Genomic DNA, 24,436 nt, shown 5'->3' with positions numbered 1-24,436 from the left:
TACAACGAAAAGACTAGGACCAAAAGAAAACCAAGTGACCTGCGTGGAGATGTATGTAACTGGTCAGTCAAAGACAGCACAGGCCTGAGCACTGGCCTCCGGCTCTATCCAGGGCTTCAGACCAATGGCTTTCAAACTCTTTTTTCTTTTTTCGGCTGCGCACCATGTGGGATCTTAGTTCCCTGACCAGGGATTGAACCTGTGCTGTCTGTGTTGGAAGTGCGGCATCTTAAGGAAAGTCCTCAGACTTTTCACTTTCAAAGCTACAATCCACATCCATAAGCCTGGGAGATGCACACACACTCTCTCTCATGAACACACGACTGAAACAAAAGCTTCACAAAACAATACTCACCTTTTCTAATCTATCCCATCTTATAGGTAGATTTGGTTGCAAGTCACAACCCAATGAGTTGATTTCACAACTCACTGATAAACTCTGACCCACAGTGTGGAAAACACTGTCCTAGAGCATCCATCATCCTAACCTGTGCATCTCAAATTAGAAGCAAAGAGGAGGGTGGAATCAGAGCCCTGAACCCAGCGCATAACCCTCAGCTTCTCTTACCTGCGCAGCAGACTAAAAGAGGCCCAGAGATGCTGGGAGCATGCCCTTCTCCGTAAGATCACGGCAGAAAAGAGAATGAGAACCCTGCTTTAAGACACAGCAGCAGCCCATCCTGTCTTCTCAGAAATTCCCAGAGGGCACAGACCCCATAGCTATTGATTGTGCAAAGATAGTAATGTCCAGGGGAGCTTTTGTTCTGGGTTGGAAAATGATGACTTTTACCTACTGAGCACTTCCAAGGATATTCAAGGTCCTTTAGAAAATTTCCCTAACCCATCTTCTTATTCTCGTGAGGAAAGCAGAAAGCCAGGATTTGGTGGGATTCTATCAGAGCAGGGCTGGGTCTGGGGGTGGCAAGTCAAGTTTCTGGATTGCTGAGGTTTTTTGTACTTGCATAACTCAACCTTACTCACTTCACATTAACCCTTCTTCTACTGTGTCCTGTCTTTAATCAAAATATTAACATTGTACTCATGATGAATGTGGGTGCATTAATTTTGATTTTTTGAAAAATATTGCATTAGAAGATTATTGATCCTAATTACTGAGATTTTTGGCATTCCCTTAAATTTTGTGCCCAGGGTGAGCGTCTCAGCAAGTTTACCCTCATCCCAGCCCAGAGGAAGAGGCACTGAGGTCAGTTACCAACCAGTGCCAATTAAACAAGAAAGTATCCAAGCCAGGTGTTCTAAAACCACCTCTCCAATAACAATTCCATGAAATACAATGAACAATGACTCAATGGACACGAGTTTGAGCAAACTCTGGGAGATAGTGAGGGACAGTGAAGACTGGCGTGATGCAGTTCATGGGGTTGCAAAGAGTCAGATACAACTTAGCAACTGAACAACACACACACACCATGACTTAAGGAATCATCTTAACATCCTACCCATGAGCTGTCAAAGCTAGCAAACTCAATAAGTCTAAGAGTTTATAGGAGCATCTTTCATACCTCCGCAGTGGCAAATATCTCACTGGCAAGAAGGTAGGCACAGACCATAGTTCCAGTTCTTCCTAGAAAAGAAGTTAGTCCATGAACCATTGTTCCTGAGGGCACTTGATACAAAACTACTCTGCAAAGTATTTAAAGAGCTCATTGTGGATTGATTTTCTTTCATGCCAAAAGTACAGGTTCAAAATATTTCAATTCAGAGATAGCCAAAGCTGGTACACTGCTTGTTCTGAGGGTCTGCCTAGAGTTCTGTGTTAAGTGTGTGCACACATGTGCATGTGTATGCTGTTCTTGAATCACGACCCCTGGGGACTGCAGTAACAGGTTCTGCTCTAGGACTCTAAAGCTAAAGTGATGCTCACCAATTAAGAGCTAATTATACACCCTGTTTCTCTACTAATGTAAATAAAAGACGCTATTTAAAAAAAAAAAAAGATGGACAGAACCCAAACCACCACCTAGCATTTGCAATACCCATTCCTTCTATTTATTTATCTAGTTATTGTGTTGTAAAGTGTACATTAAAATAGGAAGAATAGCATAATAAGCCTGCATACACCCATGCCCCAGATTCCATAACTATTAATTGTTTTACTTGTTTCTTTTCTTCCCTCATCCTTCTCCCCTTCCTTCTTTCTATGCCCTTCCTGTAGCATCTTACTTTATTATTAATTAATTTTTATTGGCATATAGTTGCTTTACAATGTAGTGTTAGCTTCTACTGCCCAGCAAAGTGAATCAGCGAAATGTACACATATATCCCCCCCTTTGGATTTCCCTCCCATTTAGGTCATCACAGAGCATTAGGGAGAGTTGCTTGTGCTATGCAGTAGATTCCCATCAGTTGTCTATTTTACACATGGTATCAATACTGTGTATAGTCAATCGCAATCTCCCAATTCCTCCCAATTCTACCCACCCTTACCCACCTTGTATCCACACATTTATTCTCTAGGTCCGTGCCTCTATTTTTGCTTTGCAAATAACTTCATCTATACCATTTCTAGATTCCACATATATGCTTTCACCCCCATAGCATTTTAAAGAAAACTTGATTTCATGTCATTTCAAGCTCAAAGTCTCATGCTTTTTTCCTAGTTTATATTCTTGCCCAGGCACACAAAGTGTGAGCTAAAAAGTACGTTGCTTCTATTATTTCTACAATGACCTATGACTTTGTCTTAGCTAGCGTACGCTGAACTTATTTTATGTAATTCCAAACTTAACCTTTTACCTTGAGATAGACTTTATTTTCTATTCTGTCCTTCAAAAAAATGAATGTTTAAATTTATTTTTCAATCCATAGTTTGAAAAACACTACTCTAAGCCAATAACTTCGAAAGAAGGCTACTGACCGTTAACAACCTGGCTGTCTCTAGGTTAACACTGCACATTTGTTGGACATCTATGAGTCTCCACAGCCCTTATATATTCCCATTTGAAAAAAAAAAAAAACAAAAAACAACTTTTGTAGATGCATGTCCCGGTGGCTGTGGATAAGCACACACACGCTGCCATAGACAGAGTAGCCGCCCTCTTATCCAGTCAACTCAGGTATGCAAGGAATCATTAAAATGGTTTACATTTGTTTTCAGTATTTTAACTTAAAACACAGGTGTATATTCACTCACTAAACTTTTGCTATTGGACAAAAGTTTTAAGTATGATGAAAAGAATCTACCAAAATATGTACCAGGTTTATCATATTAATGATGAAATGATGATAACATTCCTTCTAAAGCCAGGAACTAAACAAAATGTCCACTATTGGCTGTTTCTCTTTAACACTGAACTACATGGCTTAGCCAGTGTTGTAAGAAAAAGAAAAAAACTGTATATGGATAAAAAAAAAAGGGAACAAACTATTTGAAGACTAGAAAAATCCAAGTAACTCTACAGGCTAACTCCTAAAACTGATGACAAAAGTTCAGGAAGATACAAGGTCAATACTAAAAGAACAAACAAACAAAAACCCCCAACAAACTCATGGCTAAATAAAGGATGTAGGCTGAAATCTTTAGAGTAATTACAAAGGAATATAAAAAGAGTATATGACTTCCAAGCAAATGGTGGGGGTGGAAAGAAGCAAAAAATTCAATCAAAAAATCAGTAAAGATATAGAATATGTGAATAAAACAATGAACAGACAACCTAATGGGTACATATAGAACCCTGAACAATGCATAATACACTTATTTTTCAAGTGCAGAGAAAACATTTGATAAAATTAACCAAATTCTGGGCCATAAAGCAGGTTTTAGAAAAGGCAGAGGAACCAGAGATCAAATTGCCAACATTCGCTGGATCATCGAAAAAGCAAGAGAGTTCCAGAAAAACATCTATTTCTGTTTTACTGACTATGCCAAAGCCTTTGACTGTGTGAATCACAATAAACTGTAGAAAATTCTGAAAGAGATGGGAATACCAGACCACCTGACCTGCCTCTTGAGAAACCTGTATGCAGGTCAGGAAGCAACAGTTAGAACTGGATATGGAATAAGACACTGGTTCCAAATAGGAAAAGGAGTACGTCAAGGCTGTATATTGTCACCCTGCTTATTTAACTTCTATGCAGAGTACATCATGAGAAATGCTAGGCTGGAGGAAGCACAAGCTGGAATCAAGATTGCCAGGAGAAATATCAAAAACCTCAGATATACAGATAACATCACCCTTATGGCAGAATGTGAAGAAGAACTAAAGAGCCTCTTGATGAAAGTGAAAGAAGAGAGTGAAAAAGTTGGCTTAAAGCTCAACATTCAGAAAACTACGATCATGGCATCTGGTCCCATCACTTCATGGGAAATAGATGGGGAAACAGTGGAAACAGTGTCAGACTTTATTTTTCTGGGCTCCAAAATCACTGCAGATGGTGATTGCAGCCATGAAATTAAAGATGCTTACTCCTTGGAAGGAAAGTTATGACCAACCTAGACAGCATATTAAAAAGCAGAGACATCACTGTGTCAACAAAGGTCCGTCTAGTCAAGGCTATGGTTTTTCCAGTGGTCATGTATGGATGTGAGAGTTGGACTATAAAGAAAGCTGAGTACCAAAGAATTGATGCTTTTGAACTGAGGTTGGACTTTTGAACTCCTTGGACTGCAAGGAGATCCAACCAGTCCATCCTAAAGGAGATCAGTCCTGAGTGTTCATTGGAAGGACTGATGTTGAAGCTGAAACTCCAATACTTTGGCCACCTGATGCGAAGAGTTGACTCATTGGAAAAGACCCTGATGCTGGGAAAGACTGAGGGCAGAGGAGAAGGGGACGACACCGGATGACTAACACAGGCATCACCGACTCAATGGACATGGGTTTGGGTGGACTCTGGGAGTTGGTGATGGACAGGGAGGCCTGGCGTGCTATGGTTCATGGGGTAAGACACGACTGAGCAACTGAACTGAACTGAAACAAATTTCAAAGAAAAAAATACATATGTTCTCTGACCACAATGACATACAACCAGAAATCAGTAACTAGAAGACAATTACAAAATCCTCATGTTTGAAAATATAGTATATTTCTATATAACCCATGAGGCTAAGAAACAAACACAATGGAAATTAGAAAATATTCTGAACTAAATAATAATGAACACATACAAAAACTTGTGTGATGAAGCTTCATTAAAATCTTTCATTAATTCTGTTAATTTATCTGTAAATTCTTTCGCATTTTATTGCACAAGATTATATTGTATGAAAATAAGGAACTATATTTTTTCCTTTTCAATCCTTTCTTTCCTTAGCACTGGCTAGAACCTTTGATGTGGCGTTGAATTAGTAGTGATGATCATAGGCACCCTTGTTCTACTCTCAAAGGAAAAGCTTTCAATAGCTCACCAATTACTTTAGCGGGTATGTGGTTTTTATCACATTAAGACATTCCTTTAATTTGTTAAGAGTTTTTATAACGAATGAATGTTGAATTTTATCAGAAACTTTTTCTGTATCTTTAAAATAATATGATTTTTTAGCTTTATTAATCTGGTTGATTACATGGATTGATAGTAAACTAACCTTGAATTCCTGGAATAGACACAATTTTGTTGTGCTGTAGTATTTTTTAATAAATTGCTGGTTTCTTAATATTTTCTTAAGAATTTTTCTATCCATGTCATGGGAAAGAACAGCTTTTAGTTTTCAAACTTTGGCTTCATAAACTAAAATTAAGTTGCACTTACTCTTTTTTTAAGTCTTTGGATGAATTTGTGTAAGTTGACTTTGTTCCTCTCTCTTCCCTTCTTTCCTCTCCTTCCTCTTTCCTTCTCTTCCTGCAGTCTTTTTATTTTTTAATCTACTGTATTTTTTAATTGGAGGAAAATTGCTTTACAGTGTTGTACTGGTTTCTGTAGTGCAACAACCCAAATCAGCCATAATTATACATTCTTCCTTCAGTCTTGAAGCTAGTTTTTTAAAATGTCAACAGTGATTATTACTGGTTCATAGCAGGACATATCTTGTTGATGTCCCTTATTAAAATTTTCAAATTTCTTTAGAAAAAGAGAAATAAAAAGAAGAACGTTTTTACCTTTGCCTCCCTTACAGTGAACCACTATGATATTGTCCTTGTCTTGAGCCATCCACTCTTTCACTTCCATGGAGAACGCCAGCATCTCACTGATTTCAAATGAAATATTTTGGGTTGAATTAAAATACTTCCAAAGAAAACCAAGCCCTATGTATTTGACCCTCTTCTGTTAGTCAATTTGGCGTCAAACATACCTCAGAGAGGGGACGTTGTGATCATCAATCAAGTATCGATGGACCCTATGATGGAAGTACTTAGGATCATAAGCTCTTTCACCTGAAATAAATGATGCATAGTCATATCACTAACTGTAATTACCATAGCAATGAGCAAGGTGTGAATAAGTTATACTTTTTAGAGACTCCTTATCTACTTTTAAAAAGAACTTTCTGACTGGCTCCTGCTGCTCCAAAAGGGTCTCAGAAACATAAGTATAGTAGTCCTTTCTCCATCTTGAGTAACATAAGCCCAAATTATTTGGTTTGCTTTACTTTTAATTTTCTTTTTAAAAGCACCTTTTTATTTTGTATTGTGGTATAGCCAATTAACAATCCTCTGATAGTTTCAGGTGAATAGGGAAGGGACTCAGCCATACATACACATGTATCCATTCTCCCCCAAACTCCCCTCTATCCAGGCTGCTGTATAATGTTGAGCAGAGTTCCATGTTCTATATAGGTCCTTCTTACTTGTAATTTTCTAGCAGGCTACTCATTACTTTATCATAGGGTTACACAGAGCAGAAGCAAACGTGGCCACCAGAATAAACATTTGCCTCCTGAAAAATATCCATTTACTATATAGGAAGAGGCGAAACTGGGATATAATCTGTTTTCTACAAGAATTTGGATTTATTTTTTCCATGCAGGGCCCTGGTCTCCTCATATCTCATCCCTAGTGGGTTAGAGCATGCATTTGTTGAATTGTCTTCCAAACACAAGCTGGCAGGAAAAACAGAAAAACTTTCCTAAACCACAAGAGCTGACTCTTTCTAAAATGTCCCTGCCTCCAGTCTCCTGCCTCCCTCACAGGGTACGTTGTGCTGTTGAGCTTTCTTTTCCTACCAAATAGGGCCAGCATAAGATGGAGATTTTTTAAATTCACTTCCTACCACCAAATACTTATGATTAAATGAAATGTAAAAACTAAATCATCTTGCACGCAGTGACCTATTTTCTATCATAGGAGCAAAACATGGAGTCATGTACATACTGCAGAGATTGTAAACTTGATAGTGGTTTGGGTGCTTGGTATCCAGGAACCGCACAACTTCCTAAAAAAGATGGACACACATCTTATATATGCCCATGTTGCAGCAACATAAACCCTTCCCTACCACTAACCTAGAGTGATTATTACCTTTTATTCACTTGTCCCTCACTTAGCACCTTTCAGGGAAGATTCAATGAATAAAATGCATTCCAAGTTATACCTAAACCCTTTGTGAGTTTTCAAATAGCCCACAAAGTTGTACTTTTATACTCACATTAGCCTTTACTATAAATACACATTGTTTAAAGCTACCAGATAAGGAAATTAGATGGTTAATGAGCTTTAAGGAATTGTAATTTGTTCTAAACTTTGTAAGTAAGTGAAGTCACTCAGTAGTGTCTGACTCTTTGCAACCCCGTGGACTGTAGCCCACCAGGCTCCTCCGTCCATGGGATTCTCCAGGCAAGAGTACTAGAGTGGGGTGCCATTTCCTTCTCCAGAGGATCTTCCCGACCCAGGGATCAAACCTGCATTGCAGGCAGATGCTTTAACCTCCGAGCCACCAGGTACGCCTAAACTTTGTACAGAACCACAAAAGATCCTAAAAAGCCAATCGTCAGGAAGAAGAACAAAGCTAGAGCTTTATTGCTCGCTGATTTTATCATGCTTCCCGATTTTAGACTATTAATACAAAGTTGTAGTCATCAGAACAGTGTGGTACTGGCACAAAAACAGACAATAGATCAGTGGAACAGATGAGGGCCCAGAAATAAATCCACACATATATGGATAACTATGCAACTTAAAAACAAAGAAAACCAATTAAAAATGGGTAGAGGATCTTCTCTAGGGGGTCTTCCTGAACCAGGGATCAAACCGGCATCATCTTTTAAGTCTCGTGCATTGGCAGGTGGTTCTTTACCACTAGCACCACCTGGGAAGCCCCATATGGATGATTAACTTTTGATAAAGGAGCAAAGAATATACAGAGAGGATGGTCTCTTTAACATACAGTGCTGAGAAAACTAGACAGCCACATGCATACATTATCTCACATTACGCACAAAAAGTAACTCAAAAAGGATTAAAGACTTGAATGTAAGATGCGAAAACATAAAATTCCTAGAAGAAAACATGGCTGGTAACTTCACTGACATTGGTCTTAGCAATGTTTTTGTGGATCTGACTCCAAAGGCAAGGGAAACGAGCCAATATAAACAACTGGGGCTACGTCAAACTAAAAAACTCCTGTACAGTGATAGAGACTATTATCAAAACAAAAAGGCAACCTAACTGAATGGGTGAAGACATCTGCAATTCATATACCCAGTAAAGGGTTAATATACAAAATTTAAGAACTATACAATTTAAAAATAAACAAAATCTATAAGCAATACATGCTGGAGAGGGTGTGGAGAAAAGGGAACCCTCTTACACTGTTGGTGGGAATGCAAACTAGTACAGCCACTATGGAGAACAGCGTGGAGATTCCTTAAAAAACTGGAAATAGAACTGCCATATGACCCAGCAATCCCACTGCTGGGCATACACACCGAGGAAACCAGAATTGAAAGAGACACGTGTACCCCCAATGTTCATCGCAGCACTGTTTGTAATAGCCAGGACATGGAAGCAACCTAGATGTCCATCGGCAGATGAATGGATAAGAAAACTGTGGTGCATATACAGAATGGAGTATTACTCAGCCATTAAAAAGAATACATTTGAATCAGTTCTAATGAGGTGGATGAAACTGGAGCTGATTATACAGGGTGAAGTAAGCCAGAAAGAAAAACACCAATGCAGTATACTAACGCATATATATGGAATTTAGAAAGATGGTAACAATAACCCTGTATGCGCGACAGCAAAAGAGGCACAGGTGTGTAGAACAGTCTTTTGGACTCTCTGGGAGAGGGCGAGGGTGGGAAGATTTGGGAGAATGGAATTGAAACATGTATATTATCATATGTGAAATGAATCACCAGTCCAGGTTCGAAGCATGATACAGGATGCTCGGGGCTGATGCACTGGGATGACCCAGAGGGATGGGATGGGGAGGGAGGTGGGAGGGGGGTTCAGGATGAGGAACACATGTACATCCGTGGCAGATTCATGTCAAGGTATGGCAAAACCAATACAACACTGTAAAAAAAAATAAATAAAGTCAGTTAAGTGAAAAAAAAAAAGGAAAAAAAAAAGAAAACAATAAAAAATGGGTAGAGGATCTGAACAGTTTTCCAAAGAAAATTACAGATGACCATCAAGCACATGAAAAAATGTTCAACATCACTAATCCATAGGAAAATGCACATCAAGATATAACCTAACACCTGTTAGAATAGCTATTATCAAAAATAAGAAATTAAAAAATGTTAAGAGAGGATGTAGAGAAAAGGGAATCCTTCAACACTATTGGTAGGACTGTAAACTGAAGTAACTTCTATGGAAAAAAGCATAGAGATTCCCCCCAAAATTAAGACTAGAACTACCATATGATCCCAGCTATTCTATTTATGGGTATATACCCAAAGAACACAAAAAACACTAATCCCAAAAGATACATGCACCATGCACTGCAGCATTATTAACAATAACCAAGATATGGAAACAACAAAAATGTCCATCGATGAATAAAGATGTGATACACACAAGCACATGTGTACACACACACACACACACACTCCTATTCAATCATAAATGAAGTCCATCATTTGCAGCAACATGGATGGGCCCTGCAAGCATTATGCTAAGTGAAATTGTCAGGCAGAGAAAGACAAACGGCGTATGATTACATTCATATGTGAAATCTAAAAAAATAAAGTGAACAAACAAAAGAGAACGAAACCAAGCACAGATACAGAGAACAGATTACCTGGTTACCAGAGGGGAAGGGGTTTGGGGTGTACCTGAAATAAGTAACGAGGGTCAACTGTTACGGCGATAGATAGCAACTAGACTTGTGGCAGTGATCACTTTGTAGTGTATACAGATGTTGAATTATAATGTTGTACTCCTGAAACTTATTAGAAAGAGAGAGAGAGAAGAGAAAGAATAGGAGTGGAACAGAGGGAGGGAGGAAGTAGTAAGGGTTTGCCTGAGAGCACAGTCAGCAAAAATTTTGACCAACTTATAGCATGATGAAGACAAAAATCACAGTGATTGACATCTGGATCAAAGGATTCCTCAGTAAGCTGTATAGAAAATAAACTTCCAAATGAAGATGGTCTGGAAGCTGAGGGGCATGAGGTTAAAAAAATACTCAAGTATGACAAAGAAAACGATGTCAGAGATGGCCAAGCAACTTCTAGGGACATGTTATGGCAGAAGAAACAGAAGAACCAGCTTCATCTAAGAATAAAGACAAAGAGGATGAAGAGGAAGAGAGTCTTTAACAACAGAAAAAAAAAATATCAAGAAAAAGAATCTGATGATCCCTTAACTATAAATGAGCGTCAGACCCCGCAGAAGCTCACCGGCTGTGATGGACCGTGCAGAAGCGTGGCCAAGAGGAGCTACCCCTCGCCCAAGGTCAAGGGTGTAACCGCGCAGCAGCAGCCGAGAGGAGCTACCTCATGTCCGACGTCAGGGGCAGCGGCCAAGAGGAGCTACCCCACACCTGAGGTCAGGGGCGGCACCCGAGAGGAGCAACCCCACATCCAAGGAGCGGCGGCTGCACGGGCGCAGGAGGGCCGAGAGGAGCTACTCCACGTTCAAGGTCAGGAGGGGCGGCCGTGAGGAGATACCCCTCATCCAAGGTAAGGAGCAGCAGCTGCGCTTTGCTGGAGCAGCCATGAAGAGATGACCCACGTCCAAGGTAAGAGAAACCCAAGAGGACTGGAAAAGGTCAGTTTTCATTCCAATCCCAAAGAAAGGCAATGCCAAAGAATGCTCAAACTACCACATAATTGCACTCATCTCACACGCTAGTAATACTCAAAATTCTCCAAGCCAGACTTCAGCAATACGTTAACAGTGAACTTTCAAATGTTCAAGCTAGTTTTAGAAAAGGCAGAGGAACCAGAAATCAAATTGCCAACATCCGCTGGATCGTTGAAAAAGCAAGAGAGTTCCAGAAAAACATCTATTTCTGCTTTATTGACTATGCCAAAGCCTTTGACTGTGTGGATCACAATAAACTGTGGAAAATTCTGAAAGAGATGGGAATACCAGACCACCTGACCTGCCTCTTGAGAAACCTATATGCAGGTCAGGAAGCAACAGTTAGAACTGGACATGAAACAACAGACTGGCTCCAGATAGGAAAAGGAGTACGTCAAGGCTGTATATTGTCACCCTACTTATTTAACTTCTATGCAGAGTACATCATGAGAAACACTGGGCTGGAAGAAGCACAAGCTGGAATCAAGATTGCCAGGAGAAATATCAATAACCTCAGATATGAAGATGACACCACCCTTATGGCAGAAAGTGAAGAGGAACTAAAAAGCCTCTTGATGAAAGTGAAAGAGGGGAGTGAAAAAGTTGGCTTAAAGCTCAACAGTCAGAAAACTAAGATTATGGCATCTGGTCCCATCACTTCATGGGAAACAGATGGAGAAACAGTGGAAACAGTGTCAGACTTTATTTTTTGGGGCTCCAAAATCACTGCAGATGGTGATTGCAGCCATGAAATTGAAAGACACTTACTCCTTGGAAGGAAAGTTATGACCAACCTAGATAGCATATTCAAAAGCAGAGACATTACTTTGCCAACAAAGGTCCGTCTAGTGAAGGCTATGGTTTTTCCAGTGGTCATGTATGGATGTGAGAGTTGGACTGTGAAGAAAGCTGAGTGCTGAAGAATTGATGCTTTTGAACTGTGGTGTTGCAGGAGACTCTTGAGAGTTCCTTGGACTGCAAGGAGATCCAACCAGTCCATTCTGAAGGAGATCAGTCCTGAGTGTTCATTGGAAGGACTGATGTTGAAGCTGAAACTCCAATCCTTTGGCCACCTCATGCGAAGAGTTGACTCATTAGAAAAGACCCTGATGCTGGGAGGGATTGGGGGCAGGAGAAGGGGACAACAGAGGATGAGATGGCTGGATGGCATCACCGACTTGATGCACATGAGTTTGAGTAAACTCCAGGAGTTGGTGATGAACAGGGAGGCCTGGCGTGCTGCGATTCATGGGGTCTCGAAGAGTTGGACACGACTGAGCAACTGAACTGAACTAACTATAAATGAAGAGACTTCTGTGGAAAATAATCAATAGAAGAATCTCCTCTGTCTCAGGATGAGAAAGACTTAGATTCTGCAGATAGTGAAAATAGAGGCCCTGCAAGTAGGATTCCAACTGTCATGAAATAGAAGAACTAGGAGGATCCAAAACCAGCAGAACTGGAGAGGTTCTCTCAGAATCATCCACAGGAAATGATTGTAAAGTCACAGAAGTCACTGATGAACCGACGGAACAAGACTCTTTAGAGTCTTGCAGTAGTTCACACTGAGTTCTAGTTTTACAGTCTTTGAAATTTTTATGTAAACAAATGGAGTTTTAGTTTTACAAGAAAAGGAGGTCATAAAGTACTTCATGGGATAAATTCTGAAAGAGTTATTCATGTAGAAAACTATGAATATCAGCTTTACTGGGTCCTGTTTACTAAATACTTTTTGGAAGGTGGGAAAGGATCTGGTTAAATCAGCGACTCATTTTTAGATTTTTTTAAGTTTAGAATTAAAGTGTTTAACTGGAAAGTAATAATTACAGTCCTTAATTCTTTTGGAGAGTATTGTGTTCAGATAATACGTATCCAAAAAAGCTTCCAGTCTTCTTCTGACAGCTCTGGCAGTTTTTATATTTCGGTCATAGTTACCGTATAGTCACAGTTACCATTTGAGTTAAAGTGCTTCATGGTAGTTATATACAGTTTTTATCTATAAATATAAATTATATATATGTTCATCTCTTATAGAAACACAAAAATAAAAAATTTTCTCCCTTAGAATAATACATGTATATTATGTGTGGAAAAGTATAAGTGTTAGCTGTTCAGTCATGTCCAACTCTTTGGGACCTCATGGACTACAGCCTGCCAGACTCCTCTGTCCATGGAATTCTCCAGGCAAGAATACTGGAATGGATTGTCATGCCCTTCTCTCCAGGGAATCTTCCTGAACTGGGGATCAAACCCAGGTCTCCTGCATTGCAGGCAGATTCTTTACCATTTGAACCACTAGGGAAGCCCATATTTACGTGTAACATATTATATGTTATATATATATGTATGATCATGCATATTATATAAAATAAATATGATATATATAATATATAACAGAACATTACAAAGAAATAATATGTATAATTATTTTATTAATAATTTCATGTTTATTATATAATATATAAATTATAAATTTGTATATACTGATAGTATTACATATAATATATTCAGAATATATGTATATTTGTATATTATATGAATGACATAATTATGTCATATAATATAAAAACTATTGTTTTATAATTTTATATTATATAGTATACATAATAAATCATATGTAAATATACATATATTATAATAAAGGGGGAACTGTTATATTTTTCTGTTTCTATAAGAGTTGAAATGTATACTATATATGTAGTAAATATTTATAGATGGAATATTAATGTTACATAAAACTGATATGCATTTATATATGATATATAATTATATACTATATAACATGATATATATTTAATATATTAATTTTATATATCATGTTAACATATATTTAGGAGATCCAACCAGTCCATCCTAAAGGAGATCAGTCCTGAGTGTTCATTGGAAGGACTGATGCTGAAGCTGAAACTCCAATACTTTGGCCACCTGATGCAAAGAACTCACTCATTGGAAAACACCCTGATTTTGAGAAAGACTGAAGGCGGGAGGAGAAGGGGATGAGAGAGGATGAGATGCTTGGATGTCTTCACTGACTCAATGGACATGAGTTTGAGTAAACTCTGGGAGTTGGTGATGGACAGGGAGGCCTGGCGTGCTGCAGTCCATGAGGTTGCAAAGAGTTGGACACGACTGAGCACCCGAACTGAACTGAATATATACTATAATGTATATTTTATTTAAATAGATACTATTTTAAGATAAATATTTTAATATATCAGTATATAATTAAATATACAACTGTATATTATCTAATTTATTATATACAGTATATATAATATATATTATATATAATTTACACACATTATTCTGAGGGGGAAATGCTGTATTTTCTGTTTCTATAAGATACCACGCTGAAGCTTAAACTCCAATACTTTCGCCACCTGATGCAAAGAGTTGACTCGTTGGAAAAGACGCTGATGCTAGCAAAGATTGAAGGCAGGAGGAGAAGGGGATGACAGAGAACTAGATGGTTGGATGGCATCACCGACTCGATGGACATGAGTTTGAGCAAGCTCCGGGAGTTGGTGATGGATAGGGAGGTCTAGTGTGCCGCCGTCCATGGGGTCGCAAAGAGTCAGACATGACTGAGTGACTGAGTTTAACTGATAAGATATGAATTGGATACTTTTTCTAGTTGGTAACAAAGGAGTCACATTTTTCAAGACAGATTCTCCTCTAAGTAATTTAAAATCTGATCCTTGTTAATGGTTGGAAACCTTAAGCCTGTTGAAATTATGAAGTTAAACACATTCTGAGAGATCTATTCAAACTAAAATTCTTTTTGCACACTTTTGTGGTGAGAAAAAGACTTCATTATTTGTAAGAAAATGTGCTTTACCTTAGAAATAGTGTTCAAACATTAGCTTACTGTTTTGCAGAAGGAATATGCTTATGAAGCTGACACAAGATTGTCTCAGACGAACTGGGCAGTTTAGTTTTTGCTTGCTTTTCTGCACATTTGTAAATATTATACATTTCTTTCTAACATATTCCAGAGTATGCAAATATTGATGTATGAAACACAGGTATACAGGAAAAATAAATTACTTTAATGATGGACTCAACCTAAATGACTGAATATCATATTCACAGATTTAAAGTCATGAGATGTGTACAAATGGCTGCCAAATTTATAGCTGTTTCTTCAGATGCACCTCTTGGTATTTAGAATTTTTAATTTTCTGAATTTTTAGAATGTGATGTGTTGGCTGCTTTTGTGAAGCAATGTATAATTGTATAATTTCTGTAAGTAAACTGAATGCTTGGGCTTCCAATCAATATTCCAGAAGCAATAAATATTAATGTTATGCTATTTAGAAAGAACTGTACTTTATATAATTATATGTACAACTATTATATTACTGTACCCACAATAATACTGGACAAATCTCACAGAATTTATTGTAAGCATAAAAAGCTACAGTATATGATTTCATTTATGTGAAATTTTAAAAAAAAGTAAAACTAATCTGTTGTGACAGAAGTGAGAACAGTAATTACCTCCAGTATGTCAGGGTATTGACTGAAAAAGAGCAACAAGTGTTCCACATTGTGATAGGGGTGTTGGTTACATGCATATATACCTATATATAATTTTAATCAAGATACACAGTTAAGGCAAGTGCAATTTACAATATTTGTTTGCCTCAAAGTATAACAACATACCCACATGTATATAGGTACACTGATATATAGACATACACACATTTACATACATAATTACATTTTACTGAGATATAACAAATGGATATACAGTAATGTATACACATGCACAGGGCTTCCCAGGTGGCTCAGAGGGTAAAGAATCTGCCTGCAGCACAGGAGACACAGGTTCAGTCCCTGGGTCAAGAAGATCCCCTGGAGGAAGGCATGGCAACCCACTCTAGTATTCTTGTCTGGAGAATCCCAAGGACAGAGGAGCCCAATGGGCTATACTCCATGGGGTTGCAAAGAGTTGGACACGACTGAAGCACTGAGCATGCGCGCATACACATCCACACACATATGAAAACTTCTTAAACAATTACTTTTAACTAGAATTTCATAGTAAACATCATTTGATGTTTGAACTTATTTAACCTATAGAACCTGAAGCAGTATGTATCCACTGTAATTTAGGATCTCAACCTAAGAACAGATATTTTTAAAGAATTCTCCATCTTTCCCTCTATGACAGACCACGAAAAATGGCCACAATTCCCCACAGATACAACAGAGATGGTATCTGTTGTCTGTCTGAATCTGAACTGGGTTTGTAGTTGGCTCGTCTGATAGAATAAGGTAGAAGCCACATTACACTAGTTTGGTGCCTGGGCCTTTGGAGGTTCGGCATTCTTTGGCTGGATAATAACGAGGTCCTTGCCACTGCTTTATGCGAACAAGCCTGAGCTAGCCTGTTGGAGAATGAGAATCACATGGAGCTTCCGGGCATGCCATCTTAGACTAGCCAGTCCTCAGATGCCCAGGTGCTGCCCACAGATGCGTAAGTTAGCTCCGCCAAGATTAGTGAAGCCAATTCCTGATTGGCAGAGCCAGCCAGTTAAGCCCAACTCAAATGTACAAACCACATTATCACGAGCTGTTTGCTATTGGAAGTCACTGAAGTTTTGGGGCAATTCATAACACAGCAAAAGCTAACAGATAACAACCCATGATAATTTTTTTTTTTTATCTGAAAGAGTACATTTTCAGGAGAGTACTGCTGTCTCTGGGCCAAGGTTATCTTATGACTCCAGAGTCTGTGTTTGCTGAGAAATGTGAGCTTCTGTTAGATAAAAACCTTTACCTTAATGGGATTCCTGTAGAAAGACTGCTTTCCAGAAGATGGGAATGACATGGCAATAATACGCTCTGGAAGTCAAAACAGTCACTATTACAAATGTTATAGATGTGAAGCAACACATGAGAACTCAATTTACATGTAATCAGACTCCTTCTCCATAGAAAAGAATTTTCAGGATTGAGAATGACCAAAGAAAAAGCTAACTAACCCTCAGCATAATCAGCATAACATATGAAAGTATTCACTATTTTGATCATTACACTTAATGTTCCCAAGACTCAAATGGTTCAAGACTTAAGCAACAGATTTGTCTGTTCAAATGGTTGAAGAATTAAGCAATAACTTTAGTCTGGAGCACCCTCTGTGGTCGGAATTGGTTTCTTAAACACCAAAGGAAAATGAGAGATCTGGGCTCCAACAACGTTAGGAACTCCTGGGATGTTTTCCAGTGTTCCCTTGACTCAGAAACCTGAGACCCAAAAGCAATGACCTCATCCTAGGGTTCCAGCAAGAGAAGAGGTTTCTCTGAAAACCTCAAGACCAAGGATAACTCCTAAAACTTAATAAATTCTAAACCAAACAAATGACTTCAGCTGAAAACCCATGCAACTTTCATACTATAACCAAGTAGCCCTGATTTGAGATGAAAATTGAGATTTTTCCATTGTCAGGGTTACACTCCAAGTATGTCACTACCATAGTGGCAGAAGTCTTCATGGACAAAGAATGCTTTGCAAGAACACGGCTTAGGGCAAAAACTAAACATATAATTACTCACACACACGAAAAATGTGGTGTTAATATAGGCAATCAACAGATAAACTTCACAAACCAGTAACATAAGTGAGGTCTAAGTCAAATCCATCCTTCTTGTACCGCCGTTTGTTTCCTGAAACCTAAGAGTTTATAACAGTCATTCACTTGTAATACATAAACCAACATTAAAAAAAATAACAATATATAGATATCTAAAACCCTAGACAGTAGTCCCCAAAATACAAACATTTTTTTTTCTGAAAAGTAAGCATATTTCGCCCACTTACCATCCTTCTGGTTAGCATTTCAAGATGTCTTTTTTGATAAGCCAGATGAAAAACTCTTATCAGAATGACAAGTCTTACAGGTCGTAAAACAATTCTCAACCTAACAATAAATTTAAAAGATTCAGTTTTGCTTTAGAAACAGAGGATTTTGTCAATATAGACTAAGTCTAGAGCAGCAGCTCTTAACCAAGGGCAATTTTGCATATGTCCTCCACCCCATCCCAGCTTCCCTCCTGCCCACCCAAGGCATATTCAGCAATGTTCAGAGACATTTCTAGTTGTCACAACAGCCTGTGGGTGGGGAGGTGGGGGGTGTTGCTACTTGCATCTAGTGGGTAGAGGCTAAGGATGCTGGTCAGCACCAATGCACACGACAGCTCCCAATACTGGGACTTCCCTGGCAGTTCAGTGGTTAAGACTGTGCTTTCACTGCAGGGCAGCTTAGGTTCAACTTCTGGTTAGAGAACTAACCTACACAGTCAAAAAAAATTTTTTTTTAATTTTTAATTCAAAATTCAAAATATCAATAGTGCTGGGTTGAGGAAACTCTGGTTTAAAGAAAAAGTCACATGATAGACTCTCAGAATGTGTAGGTTTAACTTCAGTAGATTTAAGACAAGTATTTTTCCATCTTTTTCCCATCGAAAGAGAATTCCTGTTCATCTCTGTCACTCCCATGAGTAACAGGGGCTCACTAGAGCTGTGAACATACATCACACAGGCAGCAGATTACTTTCCAAGTGTGTCTTCTACCATCAGGAGAAAACATGATGGCAGAGAAGTAATGGTTTGGGCTAGCGCTTCTCTAACTTGAGCATGCACACTGATTCAGTAGGTCGAGAGTGGGCCCTGAGGTGGTGTTGTTCTTGTATTTCTGATAAACTCTTCACTGATCCTGACATTGCCTGTCTAAGGACTACACTGGCTTTGGCTATTTTAAGAAAATCTCCAAAAGCTTATTAAATTTTGTTGGGACCTGAATGAAAGTCCTTAGATGCCAGAGTACAAAAAAAAGCAGTATACTATTTGACTCAGGAATAAGCCCAGTGAATCACCCAACAGCCACATCCCAGAACACTTTTATTCTTTTTCTCTCTGCCACAGTAGAAAGAGGAGGAAAAAGAAAAAAGCCATTGGTCTCTCACACATTTTTGTTTGATTTCTAACAGTTCTAACTTCGCCTCAGCTTACATCATGTCAGTTCAGTTCAGTTCAGTCGTGTCTGACTCTTTGTGACCCCATGAATCACAGCACGCCAGGCCTCCCTGTCCATCACCAACTCCCAGAGTTCACTCAAACTCATGTGCATCGAGTCGGTGATGCCATCCAGCCATCTCATCCTCTGTCGCCCCCTTCTCCTCCTGCCCCTCCCAGCATCAGGGTCTTTTCCAATGAGTCAACTCTTTGCATGAGGTGGACAAAGGATTGGAGTTTCAGCTTCAGCATCAGTTCTTCCAATGAACACCCAGGACCGATCTCCTTTAGGATGGACTGGTTGATCTCCTTGCAGTCCAAGGGACTTGCAAGAGTCTTCTCCAACACCACAGTTCAAAAGCATCAATTCTTTGGCACTCAGCTTTCTTCACTGTCCAACTCTCACATCCATACATGACCACTGGAAAAACCATAGCCTTGACTAGATGGACCTTTGTTGGCAAAGTAATGTCTCTGCTTTTCAATATGCTATCTAGGTTGGACATAACTTTCCTTCCAAGGAGTGTCTTTTAATTTCATGGCTGCATTCACCATCTGCAGTGATTTTGGAGCCCCAAAAAATAAAGTCTGACACTGTTTCCATTGTTTCCCCATTTATTTCCCATGAAGTGATGGGACCAGATGCCATGATCGTAGTTTTCCGAATATTGAGCTTTAAGCCAACTTTTTCACTCTCCTCTTTGACTTTCATCAAGAGGCTTTTTAGTTCCTCTTCACTTTCTGCCATAAGGGTGGTGTCTTCTGTATATCTGAGGTTATTCATATTTCTCCCGGCAATCTTGATTCCAGCTTGTGCTTCATCCAGCCCAGCGATTCTCATGATGTACTCTGCATAGAAGTTAAATAAACAGGGTGACAATATACAGCCTTGACGTACTCCTTTTCCTATCTGGAGCCAGTCTGTTGTTCCATGTCCAGTTCTAATTGTTGCTTCCTGACCTGCATATGGGTTTCTCAAGAGGTAGGTCAGGTGGTCTGGTATGCCCATCTCTTTCAGAATTTTCCACAGTTTATTGTGATCCACACAGTCAAAGGCTTTGGTGTAGTCAATAAAGCAGAAATAGATGTTTTTCTGGAACTCTCTTGCTTTTTCGATGATCCAGCAGATGTTGGCAATTTGATCTCTGGTTCCTCTGCCTTTTCTAAAACCAGTTTGAACATCTGGAAGTTCACGGTTCACATCATGTCGACTATACTGCAAAAATTCAACTTCTGTATTGTACAGCACAGAGAATGCAGCCAATACTTTATAATCACTATAAATGGAGTAAAAAAAAAAAAAATCCAACGTCTGTGCTGCTACCCAAGTCATCTGGTTTTCTGTTCCACTTGTTCCTTTTTAGAGAATCATCATAGAAGTCACTCAAATTTTGCATCAACTCAAACCAGTCCTCTCTAGGTTACAGGAAAAACCCAGGAATTTCACATGTGAGAAATCTGTGGTTGAGGCACAAGTGGAAACTTAGTGGAAAATTCAAGTTAAGACAAGAGGCAAGTCCCCAGTTTCTTTTTTTGGAGGCACCATCTTCTTCATTCAGTGGAAGGTACCACCTTTTGCTGGGCCCTAAACACCACCATCCTTTTGTTTACAAGTGTGTGGAAATTTATCTAAACGTTTCATTTGCCAGCATATTTAGAACAGAATCAGCACATTTAGAGTTTAAAAAAGATTACATAAAATGAAAGTCACAGATACTAGTTTTTTAAAAAGAAAAACTTTGAGAGACAAAGCATATGTTTCTTACCTGGGGAAAATTTTAGCAAGTATAGAGTCATACAAAAGATAAGTGATATCAACCAGTAGAGTCACAATAATAATGGCAGCATCTAAGGAGTTAAATATATCAGAAAAATATGGTCGTATCCTATAATAAAAACAAACAAACAAAAAATACAAGCTGATGCTTCCCCAAAGAAATCAGGATATTTTAAGAGGATAAATTTATTTGACTCATTCCCCCTGCCTTAATTCTGCTTTAATGAATGACTGAAAGTACATTTACCAGACTAAGAGAAAAAATACTCATACTCATTATTTTAGATTTACATATGACAAAAGCATCCATATTGCAACATAAGTACAGTAAGAAGTATAACCAAACCACTGAACAAGAGGCAAGCCCTATCTTCACAACAGGTGGGAGAGAAAGATGAGATGGTGGGTTGAGCTATCAGGCAATGAAAGCTGACCATGTCACAGCCCTAGAAAAACGGACTGTGAAGAGGGCACAAGAGGAACCTGTGAGAGGAAGACACATCCACTGCTTTGGCCAGCAGACTCATCCCTGGCTTTGTACCCACAGTGGGGTCCCAGTGGGCTGGTGTGGCTTCCTCTGTGCAGAGGGGATCTTCTGGTGTCTGCACCTCCTCCCCAACACTGGCTCCTTCAGCCACGGGCAATGAGGCTCCAGAGAAAGCCTCTTGCAATGCTGGGGTAGCCTCTTTTAGGTTGGGGTAACCTGGGAGTGGGCAACTGTCCTAAGCCCAGAGATTTGAGGGCAGAGGGTTCAAGTTCAAGGGCAGAGAGGAGACAAGTGTGTTCCAAATGTTCTGGTGAAGTGAGGGTGGGGCTCCGAGGCTGCATTCCCACCTTCTCAGGAAGCCAGAAGCCAAGAAAGCTAGTTGCTGCCTCTCTCCTGAGCGCCGCCCCGCACTGGGATGTGTGTCCCTCAGCTCTTTGGGGACCTTCCCACAAGTTTCTATTTCAGCTGAGGTAGGGAACTATTCGTGATCTATTACCTGGTATTTAATACACTGTCAGCTGATGCTGGGAAAGATTGAAGGCTAAAAGGAGAAGGGGGTGGCATGGGATGAGAATTAGATAGCATCACTGCCTCGATGGCCATGAATCTGAGCAAATTCCGGGATATAGTGAAGGACAGGGAAGCGTGGTGTACTGAAGTCCATGGAGTCCCAAAGAGTCAGACACGACTAAACAACGACAGCTTTTATTTACACTCAACTCTTCATGAAACTACCAATATTTATGCTTCATATATATATATTCCTCTTAATAATATCCATGTAGACATACTAGCTGCTTGGCCCCGTTCTTCAAACCCTTTAGCTTTATCTGTTAAAGGAACCATCTAGAATACATGGTTTAGAGACTAGAGTGCCAGTTGCAACCATAATATTAAAGCAAAATATAGTAGAAATTGGGATTTGGACTATTGTTTCTCTTGTTTCTCAATGCTTCAGAGAGATTTAGTTTGACAAAGAGGGGCATATTTGGTTGCATTGACTTGCTAATTACTTGGGGATGCCTCTTATAGCACAAAATAGTTCTATGTGTTTTTTAAAAAACGAATAAAACTTACCCTTCTATAAACACTCGAAGAGAAACATCCATGAAAAAAAAAAAAGCAATAACAAAAGAAACTGAACGAGACTCCAAAGAAATATGTGTCGTGCCACTAAGGAAAATTACATCTTTGATGATGAGGGCCATGTCCAGAAAGATCAGCAAGATTGCAAATATTCTATAACAAACAAATAGACTGAATAAGGATAAAGTGGTTTTTACACCCACAGACTAATTTCAGCCCAATGATCTGATATCAAAATGTTATTATTCCAAATTAAACTGTTCGGTAGTAGGGAGAAATGCTCTGCTTTAGAGTCTCAAATTACTCTGAATGAAGTTATGGTTGCCTAGGGGGAAGGATGCTTTTGATGCTTTTGAACTGTGGTGTTGGAGAAGACTCTTGACAGTCCCTTGGACTGCAAGGAGATCCAACTAGTCCCTCCTAAATGAAATCAGTCCTGAATATTCATTGGAAGGACTGATGCTGAAGCAGAAATTCCAATACTTCGGCCACCCAATGCAAAGAACCAATTCATTGGAAAAGGCCCTGATGCTGGGAAAGATTGAAGCCAGGAGGAGAAGGGGATGACAGAGGATGAGATGGCTGGGTGGCATCACTGACTGGATGAACATGAGTTTGAGCAAGTTCCGGGAGTTGGTGATGGACAGGGAAGTCTGCTGTGCTACAGTCCATGGGGTCGCAAAGAGTCGGACATGACTGAGCAACTGAACTGAACTGAACTAAGCGGGGAGGATGGGGGAAAGGGAGAGTTAGGGAGTTTGGGATGGATACATACACACTGCTATGTTTAAAATGCATAACCAACAAGGACCTACTGTACAGCACAGGGAACTCTGCTCAATGTTATGTGGCAGCTTGGATGCGAGGGGAGTTTGGGGGAGAATGGATACATGTATGTGTATGACTGAGTCCCTTCACTGTTCACCTGAAACTATCACGAAATTGTTAATTGGTTATATCCCAATACAAAATGCATCATTGTTAATTGGCTATGTGTGTATGCTAAGTCACCTCAGTCATGTCCAACTCTGTGCTATGCTGCAGACTGTAGCCTGCCAGGCTCCTCGGTCCATAGGATTCTCCAGGCAAGAATACTGGAGTGGGCTACCATGCCCTCCTCTAGGGATCTTCCCGACCCAGGGATGGAAACTTAGTCTCTTACATCTCCTGGCTTGGTAGGCGTGTTCTTTACCACCTGTGCCACTTTGGAAGCCCTAATCAGCCATACTCCAGCACAAAATAAAAAGTAAAAAAAAATAAAAACATTATTTCTATTTTCAAAAAATAAATAAATGACTCTGTTTTCACTCAATAGAAGCAGTCATTAGGAAAATAAATTTCCACTAAACCACTTCATGGTATTGTGCCCTTTTATAATAGACACATCAGACTGACACTCCAAGACAAAACAGGGAAACTACACTGGCTCAGTGGTAAAGAAATCTGCCTGCAATACAGGAGACTCAAGTTCAGCCCCTGAGTTGGGAAGACCCCATGGAGAAGGGAATGGCTACCCACTCTAGTATTCTTGCTTGGAGAATTACATAGAGGAGCCTGTTGATTACATGTTAATGGATGGTTCTGGGCATGTAAGAAGGAATTCAATTCCATAAATACATACATGATTGAATTATAAAGTACCTCCTAAGCCTTTCTCTTATATATGCTAAACCCATTGTCCATAAGTTGATTATACTATTTGTATAACCTGTGAAGATAATCTCCAAGGCACTTTTTCACAATTGTAATGCAAATTAAAATATTATTGCTTTAAAAGGAAGTAAGTATGTTGTGTGAATCTGTAACACAGTATGAAATCTTACTATCATGTAGAAATGAACCATCTAAGTAAAATGAATCCAGAATTAAGGAGTAATTCTAGATGAATATTTACTAAAACACTTTCCTTATAATTAT

The 24,436-nt window shown here is 39.2% G+C and overlaps 1 protein-coding gene and 1 pseudogene across 16 annotated transcripts in view; one reads left to right on the top strand and one right to left on the bottom strand.

Moving 5' to 3' along the window:
* Positions 1 to 24,436, bottom strand: part of LOC147361511 (phosphatidylinositol 3,4,5-trisphosphate 3-phosphatase TPTE2-like) — a 63,475-nt gene that overhangs the window by 16,129 nt on the left and 22,910 nt on the right. For 8 of the 16 annotated variants that reach the window (XM_086329232.1, XM_086329235.1, XM_086329239.1 and 5 more), the window contains 9 exons: positions 22,511 to 22,672; positions 20,936 to 21,055; positions 17,976 to 18,075; positions 17,765 to 17,828; positions 16,936 to 17,000; positions 7,269 to 7,329; positions 6,251 to 6,332; positions 6,057 to 6,145; positions 1,524 to 1,585 (listed from right to left, as the gene is read on the bottom strand). In XM_086329232.1, coding sequence (XP_086185358.1) covers positions 1,524 to 1,585; positions 6,057 to 6,145; positions 6,251 to 6,332; positions 7,269 to 7,329; positions 16,936 to 17,000; positions 17,765 to 17,828; positions 17,976 to 18,075; positions 20,936 to 21,055; positions 22,511 to 22,672 — 805 coding nt within the window. The remainder of the gene's footprint in view (positions 1 to 1,523; positions 1,586 to 6,056; positions 6,146 to 6,250; positions 6,333 to 7,268; positions 7,330 to 16,935; positions 17,001 to 17,764; positions 17,829 to 17,975; positions 18,076 to 20,935; positions 21,056 to 22,510; positions 22,673 to 24,436) is intronic. The other 8 variants (XR_015138026.1, XR_015138027.1, XR_015138028.1 and 5 more) reach the window with 3 other exon arrangements.
* Positions 10,437 to 12,719, top strand: LOC147361512 (serine/threonine-protein phosphatase 4 regulatory subunit 2 pseudogene; annotated as a pseudogene).

The sequence above is a fragment of the Bos grunniens genome, chromosome 12, assembly GCF_055505025.1.
Source record: "Bos grunniens cultivar Pamir isolate PY7600 chromosome 12, Bosgru_T2T1.0, whole genome shotgun sequence".
NCBI classification, from domain to species: domain Eukaryota; kingdom Metazoa; phylum Chordata; class Mammalia; order Artiodactyla; family Bovidae; genus Bos; species Bos grunniens.
Note: the sequence above shows the minus strand (reverse complement) of the source record. Positions and strands in the feature narration are given on the sequence as shown.